At 43.5% G+C, this 14,588-nt stretch overlaps 1 protein-coding gene across 1 annotated transcript in view; it reads left to right on the top strand.

Annotated features, from left to right (window-relative positions):
- The window catches only part of LOC122935204 (zinc finger protein 585A-like), a 52,454-nt gene extending 38,236 nt beyond the window's left edge, over positions 1 to 14,218 (top strand). Inside the window, exons 5-6 of the mRNA XM_044290968.1 lie at positions 18 to 72; positions 12,411 to 14,218. Coding sequence (XP_044146903.1) covers positions 18 to 72; positions 12,411 to 13,867 — 1,512 coding nt within the window. The 3' untranslated portion in view covers positions 13,868 to 14,218. The remainder of the gene's footprint in view (positions 1 to 17; positions 73 to 12,410) is intronic.
- The last annotated feature ends 370 nt before the right edge of the window (positions 14,219 to 14,588 follow it).

Here is a 14,588-nt window from a genome sequence, read left to right as displayed (position 1 = left end):
AAGAGCGGATGATGGGCGATCCCCCGTGTAAGAGTGAGGTGGAGGAGGACATTCCAGTCCATGTGACCACAGGTATGGAGTAATGAATGGAGGAAGGGAATTGGGAGGTTTCTTCAGGTGTTTTGCCGGACACAACTTCAGGTTTGGATCCTCTTTATAGAGAGACTCTTTACTGCAGCTACACTTCAAATTAAGGTGAAAACTACAATTCAAATTAATTTTTTATATTTAATATATAAAACAGTAATAGTATACCCATATATGTACACAAAGAATAGAAAACTTACATCACTGACTGATATAACCTCATCGGACAAACACATCGTCTGTGAAGCCCTTTCCAGCAGAAGCAGTCGGTCTTGATGGAGAGCGCCGTTTTCTACGCAAAGTGTCCTTCTGAAGATGGACTTTGACCAGTAGCTGAAAAGTTCCAGCTTTTATCTAGTTTAACCAGTGATCTGCACCTCCTAGTGGAATGTCGCCAGCTCCTGCAGTCTGTAAGTCACTGCGTGTATGGTGTTTATCTGGTATTCCGGACCTTGGCGTGGCCACACTCAGATCAGTAATAAATCAGAATCCCGAGACACCCCTGGCAGACAACGGCTAAGTCTCTCAGGTCCGTGTTCATTTACAGGTCATAATGATTCTAGCTAATAAATGGGACAACACCTTGCAGAAACATTTCAGACAGGTCCTCCGTTCATGCACAAACGGTCAGACTTTGTAAGGTGAGGCTCCAGTAAAGTAGCATGGGCAGAGAGGTGTCTGCTCGTCTCCCCCTGTGGCGGAGAGGTGTCTGCTCGTCTCCCCCTGTGGCGGAGAGGTGTCTGCTCGTCTCCCCCTGTGGCGGAGAGGTGTCTGCCTGTCTCCCCCTGTGTAGCCAAACAGTGCTACACAATAATACTGACCGCAAGATAGTCCACAACAAAATACAAGCACCACCAGTCCACTTTCCGACACGCGTTTCGAGTGCTGCTTTTTTCGAAGGGGTAGTGGACCAAGGATTGGAAGGGAAGATTTCTTAAGAGTAAGTTTTTTAAAATTTTTGCATAAAACCGGTTCTGAAGCACCATTCACATGTCTTTGGGGTGACATGAAAAAGAAGAAACATGAAGGTGATAAAAGAATGTACGCCAATATATACGTACAGAATGTCTCTGAAAATATCATTGAGGAATCTGTGAAATACGGCTGACACATTACTTAAACCGAAGTGCATCTTTAAATATTTGTAGCAGCCATCTCGGGTACTAAAAACTGTTTTCCATTCGTCCCCTCGGCGAACCCTGATCAAATTGTAAAAAAAAAAAAGCCAAGAGTCTTTTGGGATATCAAACCGGTAAGTAATACTGGTCCACCACGTGCTATTGCAGGAAGATACCTGCCGAACCAGAATCAAGGAGGGCTGACCCGGTGAACCGAGCACCACCATAGGACAAAGTCACTGGCAAAGATGGCTGTGCGAGGACTGATCTTCACCATGGGCGCCACTCCAACTGGGCCTGGGCTCTGGAGTTTTCCTCCTTTTTAGGACAGATGCAAAGTGATCACTGCCACCACAGTGCAGGCACAGTCTATTGGTAGGTCTGTGGTTAGATTTTTCATCAGACAGCCTTACTCTGTCCACCTGCATGGGTTCGGGAACAGAAGCTGGAGAAGGAGAAGATTATGGTTTTTGAATTTTGGTGGCAGTTGAAAGGATCTTCTCTTTTGACCCATCTGCTTGGCACATTCCAAGAACTACATGTCTTTCCAGGTGGCTAGAATTACCTACTGATTTAGGTATCCTGCGTCATTTTTCGGCCCAAATGAATCTTAAGAGCTGTGACTGGATCGACTTGATGTCCCTTAGAGGAATAGGGATGGATGGGTAGGGTCTCAAACACAGGATCTTCAGAAGAATCGTCATGTTCATCACCGCAATGCAACCTAAGAAGGATATAGGGGGAGTATTCCATTTGGTGAGAGGATCTCTAATCTCTCTGTCTATATATGGGAGGAAAATTACTTTAGTAAAGATCAGTTTAATGGGGGGGTAAGGTTAATACGCAGATATCGCAAACAGTCCGCTTTCCAATTGAAGGGAAAGTTAGCCTGAAGAATACTGAGGGACACATGGTGAATATTAAGAGGGGGAGGGGGCGTAAGTCTTATGAGTATAGACCTTATATCCTGACAGAATCCAAAACTCTTGCAGTATGAAGTGGAGGTTTGGGAGGGAGGTGTGGAGCCTGGTTAGAGTAAGCAGGAAATCATCCGCATACAACGATAATTTGAACTCTTTGTCTCTGGCCATGACACCTCGAATGTCTGGGCAAGCTTTGATTTTTGCCACTATTGGGAATAGGGGGGCACCCCTGTCTTGTCCTATTTTTAATGCTTGTCCAAGCTAAGTAGCAAGGCCTCCTCCCCCGAGCGACTAATAACATCTAATTAGTCGACGTTCCTTCGTGTATTATCGCTTCCCTGCCTGCATGAAACAAAACCAACTTGGTCTTTGTTGATTAACGATGGGAGGAAAACGTTCAATCGAGAAGCTAATATTTTAGTAAAAATCTTAAGGTCAGAATTTAGTAACACAATAGGTCTAGAGTCTTGACATTCCAGAGGGTCTTTTTCAGGTTTCGGGATTAACATAAGATAGGAGGAGGGACATAGAAGTGGGCATTGGGTCACCTGAACAGAACCGGTTAAAGAGACTTGACATATGGGGCATCAGTTCCGATTCAAAGGTCTTGTAGTTCCTATAGGCAAAGCTGTCGGGACCTGGAGACTTCAGGTAGATGGTCAATGACCTCCTCTATCTCCTCCACAGTAATAGTCCTATTGACCGCAGTAATATCTTCTGCCGACAGAGTAGGCAGGTTACACGAGGTCAGGTATGCCTGCAAAAAACTCTCTGGGCCCTTCACCTGCAGGAAGATCACTAGGTAGATTATAAAGAGCAGTGTAATAAGTAGAGAATCGCGCCGATATCTCCTTGGGGTCATAGTAGACCTTTCCGTCATCTCCTTTGATAGCATATGGACTAGACTGTGGGGGATGGTTTCGGAGCTAATAGGGAATGAGGCTTATTCCCCCAGGCATAATACTGTTGCTGGGTATATAGCATTAGTTTATCAACTTTGCCTAAGGCAATCTTATGTATTTGGGTACGGGTATCAACTATACTTTTAAGGGTACAGCGTGTGAGATGAGCGCTCATCTTCGCTTCTAGACGATGTAGGCGTGATCTCAGAGACTTAGCAGTGGCTGCCGAATCCCTCTTTAGCCTAGTGCCCAGGACAATGCAATGGCCCCGCATTACCTCTTTATGTGCTTCCCAAAGGCAACGGACATCGTTAACTGATCCCCTGTTGAGCTCAAAGTAGTATTGTAGGTGGGTACGCAGTTCACCCCTGAGTAACGGTTGTTTAAGAAGGGTATCGTTAAGACGCCAATTACATTGGCCAGTGTATCCCGAACCAGCATCCAGTAGGACCGCCACTGGGGCATGATCAGACCAAGTGAGCAGTCCCAAAACAGCCCCCTTCAATACTCACAGGGTGGAAATGGTTCCAAAACAATAGTTGAGTCTGGTATGTGTGTTGTGGGGAGCAGAATAAAATGAAAAGGACCTGTCGGTAGGGTGTTTAATTTGTCATAAATCGTACATCATCTAATCAGCCTGCGAAAGTCCCTAGAGAGTCGCTACTGTGTCGGATAGGGAGATCTACCAGGTAAAGTCAATCTGTCCATAGAATCATAAAAAGTAATGTTAAAGTATCCCCCTAACAGTACAAATAAATCAGAACCCCTAAAGATCTTGCTGAGTACTTTATTCACAAAATAGGTCTTATAGGTGTTTGGTGCATACAAATTGCAGAGTGTAATTGGTTGACCAGAGAGGCTACCCCTTCAAGATAATGTAGCCCCTTTGAGGGTCTGGTACAGAAGATCCTATCTTGATGGGACAATGGGCTGATATTAGTATCGCCACTCTGGTCTTCCGACGGGAATGGGTAGCTGAGTATGCAGTAGGGTGTTGGTGAGCCGCAAGCAAAAGTCTCCTCTCTGCGTTGGAGTTGAGTTGCTTAACATTCAGGGTTACACACTGCACCATATTGGAATGGAGAAGGATAGCATAAAGGAGAAATACAGCTCACCAATAGATGCAAAATAAGGTCCCATCTCCCCACCATCTGATGACCAGCTGGGTGAGTTCCTGTCTGTTATGGAGGTCAGAGCCCTGAAGGGCAGTGTCCTAAGCGTACATAGAAGCTAAAGAGATAAATGGAAACAAAAGGGTGTAGACAGCACAGAACAAGACCAGAAACATACCTAAAACTAACAGAGGCAATATAATTCCCAGGGATATGATATGCATCCCTGCTAGAGGCAACGAGTAGAGCCTCCGTTGGGGTCACGGTGTCAGAAGACGACCGACAAAGGTTACAGGAAGAGCAGGATAAAAAACAAGAAAACCTATAGGGGCTGGCTTGTACTCGGCCTAGCCCGCACGAATAATAAAAACGTGAAAGGTAACAATGGGGTAACTAGCTAATTAGCAAGAAAGACAAAACAATAGTAGACAAGGCGCTCATGATAGCTGCCAAATGGGATTCATGGGAGAATGGTAGCTCCAGAGCAGAATACTTCTCTCTGTACAGATTGTAGAAGAGTTTAATCAGGTGGATGGTGCCCAGGAGATGAGTAGATCCGTGAGGATGAGGATGATCCTGTACTCGGTCCCGTGCAACCTGAATCCACACCCGGAGCTGTGGTGGCATAGGAGGATCAACCTCCCAGTCTTACATAGCAGGAACAGGGACTTCAAGGTTTCACAGAAGGGTTGCAGATTGGAAAAAGAATGGAGAGTCACCAGTTTGCCCTGGTGGCGTGCTGATAGGGCAAATGGAAAGCCCCATCTGTAGGCAATTTGGTGGTAACGTAGCGATGTCAGGAGAGAGGCGTAAAGTCTTTAACCTGAGATGAGTCCTGTCCCTAAGATGAGATGAATGATTTGTGTGCGAACACACAATAAGGTACCTCTTTGGCGCACAGGGACGACTACTGTGGTCGTCCCTGTGCACCAAAGAGGTACCTTATCGTGTGTTTGCACACAAATCATTCATCTCGCCCTCAACAATCCCTAGGCGTTTTGGCAACTCCATCCAAAAGGATTGAACGGGTACCGGCAGCACCGACACCCCCCCCCTTTACCCATTGTGTGTCTACCTTTACGGACGTTGTGCTCACACACGCACAACACCCAAAGGTGAGCATAGTCCATCCATTACGCTTAGCTGATTATCATTGCCTGCTAACCTATGAGCGCCTCTCCCTTTTCTCTCTTGCCATAATTTCTGTCCCTAAGATGAGTCAGGGACAGGACTCATCTCAGGTTAATTTGCATATGTATCAAATCGGTTTTTTGCACAATGAAAGCACACAGAGCTATGAGGACTGGGTATTGCGGAAGTGCTAGTGGCCATCTAGCAACCCGTGTCCTCAGCTCTATACACAAAATCCCGGTGACAGGTTCCCTTTAAGTAGAGATCTCTTATGCAGACACTCCAGTGTCGAGATCTCTTGCTGTAGTTCTGCAATTCCTTTTGACTTTTCTTTATTAGTATGAATGGAGAGGGATATGAATTCACCTCTTATATGTGATTTATGAGCTTCCCAAAGTGTCTGCAGAGAGACCTCATTATTGTCATTTATCTAAAAAAAACTCCTCTACATGTTTCTTTATCATTTGGACATTCTGGGGGGGGGGGTCTCCAGCAAAGGGAGCTTGGGGAGGAGGAAGGTATTGTGTATACCAGTTCTATCGGGGAATGATCCGACAGGACTTGAGACACTATGGTCAAAGATTGGCAGTTTTAAATCTGGTTAGTAGGTAGGAATATGTAATCGATTCGTTGATAGGAATTATGCGGGGTAGAATAATGGGAGAAGTCTTTGACCGAGGGATTCAATGCTTTCCAGGAGTCTGACATGTTTAGGTATAGAAGTTGTCGTTCGAGTTTCGCTAGTGCCACTTTTCCCACTGGATGTGTTGATTAATGGATTTAAGGAGACGTTAAAGGGAACCCGTCATCAACTTTATGCTGATCTCACGGAGGACAGCATAAAGTATTAACAAAATACTGATTTCAGCGGTGTGTCACTCATGAGCTAATAGTAAGTGGTTTTTACAGCCCAGGCCTTGAAAAGAGTCAAATCTACCTGAGAAGAGTCATGGTTATTTATAATCTCCTGCTCTCCCCCATCTGCTGATGATTGGCAGTTCTCTCCTAGAGAGAACGGAAGAAAACTAGGTAGAAGACTGTCAACCATCAGCAGGTGGGCAGGAGAGCAGGAATTCATGAATAACCATAACTCTTCTCATTGGCCTCGACTTTTCCAGGCCTAGTTTGCAATGATTGTGATGTTGGTTCTCGGCAACCACTTACTTTTAAATGTTAGACGGCTGAAATGAACTCGCCTGTCTTTACTTTATGCTGCCGTTAGTATGACCGCATAAAGTTGATGACAGGTTCCCTTTAAAGTCACCTCCAATAATAAGTATGCCTTCGGAAAAAGTGACAGTGTTTTCATAGTAGAAATAAGCCATGAGACTTGGCCTTTGTTGGGGGCGTATATGTTCCCTATGGTTACTTTGAAGTTGCCTATCTTCCCTTTAATATATATCTAACGGCCGACTGGGTCTGTACACTTATCTGATAAAGAGAAGTCTATATGTATACTTATTCCAATACTGACTCCCTTCGAGGCCTTGCTATCAGAGCCCGAGTCGAACCAAGTGGAAAATATTTTTTGTTCATCGTAGGAATCTGTGTGTCTCTAAAATGTGTCTCTTGTAAAAGACAGATGTCTGCTTTGTGTTTTTTGAGAAAATAAACCACCTGACCTCATTTGGATGGAGAGTTTAGCCCACGCACGTTGTAGGTTATTATTCTAAGTCACGTCATTGAGGCGTAATAGTGAGTAGAAGGTTATGCATGTGGAGTCCTCCATTGTCCAGGACCTAAATAGAGGGAGGGGGAGGTGTGAGCAAGGATAGAAGGGGAGGGAGGGTGGGACGGAGCAGAGTATGACAAAAGGCAACAAGTTATTGCACAAATAACATTAAAGAAATACGAAAGTGGAACGTTCATCGTAAAACTATAATAATAAACTCGAATAATAAACTGATAGGGACGATCAATTCGCCCTGAAGATATATGAACATGAGTAAAAGTTGTGGTCTCTGACACCTCAGTCGGAGAGACCCAACTATCTTAATAGTGTGGTGAAGTAGGCAAAGATGTAAGGAAAAGAAGTGAAAGAAGCAGATAGAAAAGGTGTGAACTTAAAGTTGCTGCAAGAAGGCAGCAGAGTTCAGAGATGGAGAGTAGATAAGAATGTGTATAAAGGATGGAAACTGAAGCACCAACAGGTCCGGTCAGTCTCCTCCATTCATGTTTTAGTAAGGTGTAGGATTGGTGCATTGTAGGCCTATTAGAGGCATGTTTCAGATACTGTAAGGGAATAGTAGAGATGGAAAAGGTTGTAATGCAGGTAGAGGTGATAAAGCCATAGAAGATATGGTGAAGAATGGGTCAGAGTGCGGTGAGAGGTGCCATAAAGTTGTAGCAGAGTGTACTCCAAAAATGAATAATATATAAGATGTAACTACATTTATACCATAAATGTATGAATTATGGGAGGAAGGGTTAAATGGGGGGGGGGGGGTGATAGGGTTGATAGCAATATCTGGCCATTAAAAGGGGTATGGGGGGGAAATTGGGAAGGGATAGGGAAGGGTGAGAGACAATTTACCACTAAGTTTGATGATTTAGAAATAGAATAAAGTTTCATCAAGCACTGGAGCGTTTCAACTGTTGTCAGTGATAAGGTTCCTGGGCGTCAGTTTTCCTGCTTTTTTCTTGGATTTTGTGTTGCGGTCATAGGGTAACTTCTTCCCAGAGAGTAGGCAGCATTTAAATGGGGCAGATTGGCTAGGCCCGTTACCGTTGACCAGTCTGCGATCTGAAGCTCTGGAAGTTCCAGGGCCGCGTAGACATCAGGAAGGTCAGATGTTGAACGGATTAGGATCCTCCTCCTCTCAAAAGAAAACATGTCCAAAGGGGAATTTCCAGCTGTATTGGATTCCTTTGGATCTGAGGGCCTCTTTTAATGTTTTGAGAACTGTCTTTTTTTGTAGGGTTTGCGGAGATAGATCTTGGAAGATACAGATTTGTGCACTCTCATATTCAATATGCTCAGATAGCCTCGTATGTTGCATTATTTCTTCTTTCACTCTGTAATTTAAGACGGCAAATGGCGTCTCTTGGCGGCTCAGAGTCTTTATTTTTTCTCCATAGTGCTCTGTGGACTCGCTCTATGATGATGTCTTCTGGGCATGAGTTTAGGATCGATTTAAATATTATCAGTGTAGCAGCTACGGTTTCTGGAAGGCCCTTTATTCGTAGGTTATTTCTGCCGCCTCTGTTCTCTTGGTCTTCTAGAGCCTCAAAAGCAACTTTAAGAAGGTTTTGACAAGTAGACATACTTTCAGTAACGGCAGTGCTGAAGCGGCATATGGCCGTATGTGCGTTTTTGAGTTGTTCCACGCGGATGCCAATATGTTTTATATCTTGTAAGTCCCTTAAAAGAGGATCTAGCGCTTTGGCCAGTGTTGTTTCCAGGGATTTTTGCAAGAAGAAGCGAGAAATTGGAAGGGAATCTTGGAGTGATGGGCTGTCCGTCTCGCTGTCTGAGTCATCATCTCCAGTGTCCACTTGGGCTACTGGGAGAGAGGCTTTAGATGGTGTGCTCAGTTTTTGAGTAGAAGAGTTCGTTTTTCTTTTTTATGTATTTATCCATATCTCCACGCTGAACATTAGGGTTTTGGGAGTCACTGTTGTCTTTAGAAACAGCTTGGCCTATTTTCACCATGATAAAGTAGGTATTTCAGCAAAAATAGTTGAGTCTCATTGAAGGTATAGTGAAAGAATCACATTGCAGTGGTGTAGTAGGTTATTTATAATAGCTGATTGTGAGTGCCGGAGCAAACACTTTTTAAAAATTGGGCCAGAGTCCCTTTAATATAGATAGTGTGTCCCTTGTTGTTGTAGAAATAGACCCTTTCGTTGGTCCAGAAAAATTAGAGCATAACTCTTAGTGAGAACAGAGGGGAAGAAGAGGGGTGCAGTGGCAGGGGGGTGGGGTTATGTGGTCTGGTACCTTTAGTGAGAAAAAGCACAACAGCCTTCTCAAATGCGGTGTCCAGCCGATAGCTAGTTGTGAGAATGGCACCAACTGCCGATTTCTCCGCGCGACCGCAACTTCTGATCGGGTGCGACTCTGCTGTAGGCTGTGGCCCGGTATTAGGCGGGAGAACCCTTATCTCACCAGAGAGGTTGCAGGAATTTTATTCAGTTGGCTCCAATCCTGCAGAGTCTTGAAGGGGTGCCTGTGAAGCGCGGTAGTCTAGAGAAAGACCGGAGGCCACGCTTAGCGGGAAGGCCTCAGTCCACCAAGTTGCGAATTTCCTCCAGATGGAAAGATCGGAGGGTCGCAAAGGGTGTGTTGGGAGGCCCACTGGTTCTGTGAGTGATTTGGCAGGTTCTGGGCTGTGTTAATCCACCGATGGCCAAGGATTAAGCTTTGAGAGCTGGAGAGCTCAGCAAGACGTGTCTTGACAGATCAGCGGTAGGCCACGCCCCCCATGTTTTGTTAAATCTGTTATGATTATTTATATAAGTACTTATTGAGGAACCCATGTGGGATTTCTTTTATAAGATTATGACTGGTTTAAAGTCTAATGTCTAGTTTTTAAAAGTTCCTGGGTTTTAGGATGTTTCTTGATGGGACTTTTTTAGTTCGGACCTCTTGTTAGCCTAAGGTGCCTTCTACTTACTCCTGGATCTTCTTAGTATAGAATACTAAGTATAGGTGTCCCTCCCGGGGGGGTGTTTTATTCCTCTGCTCATCGGTCTCTCTATGGTGCTGTCATAGGTGAAGGGAAGAATGATAAGTATATTTACCGGTAATTAGATTTTTTCCCTCCCTGGCGCTTGTGGTTGATGACAATTGTTTCTGTCTTTGATAAAGAATTTTAAAAAAAATGGAAGAAAGAAGGTATATGAATTGCATTTGTACGGCTCCTACTGATCTATTTTGGAATCAACACTGAAAGAGGAAGTGGTTGTTCCCTTTTTAATTGCTCTGAGGCTTCCTGCCCAACTTCGGGGGGTGGATCCATTTTTCTCTATGGTGCTGTCTTGGGTTTTTGGAAAATCAAATGACTGATAGTCAGGCCCGGCGCTATAATAAGGCAGACCAAGCGGCTGCCTTAGGGCGCAGAGAAGGGGGGGGCGCCGGGACGTAAAAATGAATTATTATATATTTTTTTTCTTTTTAAATAAATCACTTGCGAAGTTGCACCGCCGCCCCCCCCCCCCCCCGCCCCAGCCTGCGTGTGTGCCGTGCCGCCCCGTCCCTCACGTCCCTCGGCAACACAGTCGGGGGGGGGGGGGGGATTGGGGGTGGAATCTTATTAGAAAGACCTGGGACAGAGAGAGTCTCTGTTGCGCCCCTCACAAAAGAGCAAGCTGCGCATGCGCAGAGTGCCGGTCTACAGCAGCAGCTACAGACGGACCTGCAGGCTGAGGAGCGGAAGCAGTTTAAACAGTGCAACATGAAGAGTAAGTTACCGTACTGTACTATTGTGTATTACTATTTGTGCATCCAATATACCAGGCTGTGCCCTCTAATGCACTCTGTCAGCTTACATATAAGGGATTTACATTAGTTCTCTTCTGTACATGGATGGACATGACTCATGTATGTAGCAGTTGCATCCCATGGGGATGACTTCTGAATTGTTATAAAGTCATTTACATGTATGTCCTATGAGCAAAGACTATAAAGTGTCCACCTGAAATTGTGCATGGCTATTTATTTTTTGCTTCCAGGTCTAGGTCAGTCAGCGTCAGCCACAGCTCCTGTTCTCCTCTATGTGGTCCTGGTATCTTCTCTCTGGGCTCCCAGCAAGTTTGAGGACCTCAGCCAATCACTGTGCAGTCCTATAATCCTCCATATATACACTATACAGTCCTATAACACCCCATATATACACTATACCCCCTAACACAGTGTTAGGGGGAGTTCAGGGGGGGACACCAAAATGTAGCTTCACTTGTGTTGCCAAAAATCCTTGCACCGGCCCTGCTGGTAGTTATAATTTTTTATCCATTCCTTAGGTGATTACTGGTGTGCTTTGTGTCATTATTATGTTGCATAAGCCAGTGTCTCTTCAGCTTGAGCTCATGGACACCTTCTCCTGTAAATTATTTTCACACACCTTAGAAACCATTGTTCCCTCGATGATCCCTAGGTGTCTGGGCCCTGAGGCAGCAAAATAGGCTCCTATCATGACACCCCTCCACCATGCTTCACAGTTGGGATGGGTGTTGGTGTGCAGTGTGCTTTATTCCTCCATTGTATAGTTAGTTGTGTTAGATAGAACACTCTGAATTCTTAGTGGAATGGACCCAACAAGGTGCTGGAACCTTTATTACAGATTCTGATTGATGACCTCACTCTGTCTGTTCCACTTCATCCTAAATAAGTCCCAAAAAATTAGATCTGGTTCCTATGTGGCCATTAGGCTATACAGACCTCATGGCATGTTATCTTGTTCCAGGTGGAGGACCGGTCACCACTCCTGATGTGTTCCCTTAAAATAATGATTCTGAACATCTTTTCATAAAACTATGTTACTTATTGGAGAAGAGGAATATTGCTCATGAAGAAATATAACGGCACCTGACGAGTTAGGAAACCCTAAAATATGTAGTGAATATTGTGTATGGGTGTTATTTATCACAGTGGGACTCATGTCCACTACTTGCTGGTTATTGTACAATTGTCTTGGCAACTTCACCACCCGGTGTGCAAGAGTGTCTCTTCATGCCCATCAGGTGGGACAGTAAGTTTGGAGGGAGACTATAAAGTGATGCCAAAGTTGCATTGATGGGCTGAATATATTGGTAGAGGATAGTCCTGGTTACCAGAAAAGCATCGAAACCTTATCAGATTTTTTAGTTGTATCAGGTCTGGGCTTATGTAATAAAAGTGATCACTGAGTGTAGAGAAGAGTCCTGGACACTATCACTGATACATGTTATAGAATGGAAACTATAAAGGAAAGATATCTTCCTGCATGGTCCACTTCTGGATATGGCTAAAAGAAAAGAAAACTATGGGGGTCATTTATCAAACTGGTGTAAAGTAGAACTGGCTTAGTTGCCCAAAGCAACCAATCAGATTCCTCCTTTCATTTTCCAGTTTGATAAATGACCCCTATGTGTGTTTGTAGAGTAATATGAATGGTATAAATTTGTCTTTTCACAAATATCCATTTTTAATCCTCACAGAAAATCTCAGTAGGAACTCTGAAGAAAACTTCATGTTATCACAGAATGATAAAGTAGAAGATGAAGATCTCATGCAGTGCTCGTCCCTAAAAAACCTCATTACCAGAAATGTGCATCCTGGACTTCATAATACAGATCTGTCACATTATCCGGCTAAGTGTGAGGAACCTTCTCCTGACCAATCACAGATTGGTGCCACAAGTACAGATCAGAAAGAGGAAACAAGTTTTCAGTGCTGGGAATGTGGAAAACAGTTTCCATACCGCTCAGGTCTTCTTATGCACAGAAGAATTCACATAGATTCGAAGCCATACTTCTGTTCAGAATGTGGGAAACGTTTCGCAGACAAACCAACACTTGTTGCCCATGAAAAAATTCACTCAAGTGAGAAGCCATATTCATGTTCAGAATGTGGGAAATGTTTTGCCACTCTATCAACTCTTGTTAGACATGAGATAACTCACACAGAAGAGAAACCATATTTATGTTTAGAATGTGGGAAAAGTTACACAGATAAATCACAACTTGTTAACCATGAGAGAGTTCACATAGGAGAGAAGCCGTATTCATGTTCATTATGTGGGAAACGTTTTAGATATAAATCACACCTTGATTATCATGAGACAAGTCACAAAGCAGAAAAGCCTAAAAATGCACGACTTGCTAAACATCAGAGAGTTCACGCAGGAAAGAGGCCGTATCCATGTTCTGAATGTGAGAAATGGTTTCCTAATAATGCAGAACTTTCTCAACATCTGAGAATTCACACAGGAGAGAGGCCGTATTCATGTTCAGAATGTGGGAAATGCTTTACAGTGAAATCAGGTCTTTCTACACATCAGAGAATTCACACAGGAGATAAGCCACACTCATGTGCTGAATGTGGAAAATGTTTTGATTTTAAATCAAACCTTGCTAAACATAAGAGAGTTCATACAGGAGAAAAGCCGTATTCATGTTCAGAATGTGGGAAATGTTTCCAACAAAAAGCACCTCTTGTTCTACATCAGAGAATTCATACAGGTGAGAAGCCATATTCATGTTTAGAATGTGATAAAAGTTATGTAAGTAAATCAGCTCTTGTTGTCCATGAGACAACTCACACAGGAAAGAAGCCATATTCATGTTTAGTATGCGGGAAAAGTTACACATATAAATCAGCTCTTATTGTACATGAGAGAAATCACACAGGAGAGAGGCCGTATTCATGTTCAGAATGTGGGAAATGTTTTACAAATAAATCAAGTCTCGTTACCCATAAGAGATTTCACACAGGAGAGAAGCCATATTCATGTTTAGAATGTGAGAAATGTTATGTAACTAAATCAGCTCTTGTTGTCCATGAGACAACTCACACAGGAAAGAAGCCATATTCATGTTTAGTATGTGGGAAAAGTTACACACATAAATCAAGTCTTATTGTACATGAGAGAATTCACACAGGAGAAAAGCCGTAATCATGTTCAGAATGTGGGAAATGTTTCTTAAAAAGGGGCAAATTGGGTTATACATTAGAAAAATCACAAAGGAGAGGGTAATTTGTCCAGAATGTGGGAAATATTATTCAAGTAAATTAAATCTTGCTGGACACACAGGAGAGAGACCGTATTCATCTTCAGAATTGAACATTTCTACAGCTAGTCGTATGCATCATCAGAAAAGTTACTGTAGAGAGGCCATTTTGATTTTCTTCATATCAAAAATGTTTTACCCAGAAATCAACGTTAGAAAAATTCACACCGAGAACATATTGTATTTTTATATGGAATGTGGGAAATGTAATAAAAGCAAGAAATATGTTGAACCCATATTGACAGTATGCAAACTTTTTTTTTTAAAGGGAACCTGTCACCATAAAAGTGCAGTGTAGTCGCAGGCGCCATGTTATAGAGCAGGAAGAGCTGAGCAGATTGTTTCCAACAAAATTATAAATCATTCAGTTACCCTTTTATTTCATTCATGTACATTCCTATCGGTGATTGACAGCAAATATGAAGAGAATTTAAACAACTGTGCGCGGTGGTATTTGTCCAGCAGATTCTTGCCAACTTGTGGTTGGACCTCCACTGGTCCCCATTATAGTTAATGGGGACCGGCGGGCATTCAGGCATTGTGTCCAGAAACGCAGGTTCTAGAGAGCTCCTGTAGGCTGTTCCCTTCTGAAACAGCCTGACGGGT

The sequence above is a fragment of the Bufo gargarizans genome, chromosome 4, assembly GCF_014858855.1.
Source record: "Bufo gargarizans isolate SCDJY-AF-19 chromosome 4, ASM1485885v1, whole genome shotgun sequence".
NCBI classification, from domain to species: Eukaryota; Metazoa; Chordata; class Amphibia; order Anura; family Bufonidae; genus Bufo; species Bufo gargarizans.
This window is presented reverse-complemented; position numbering and strand designations above follow the sequence as displayed.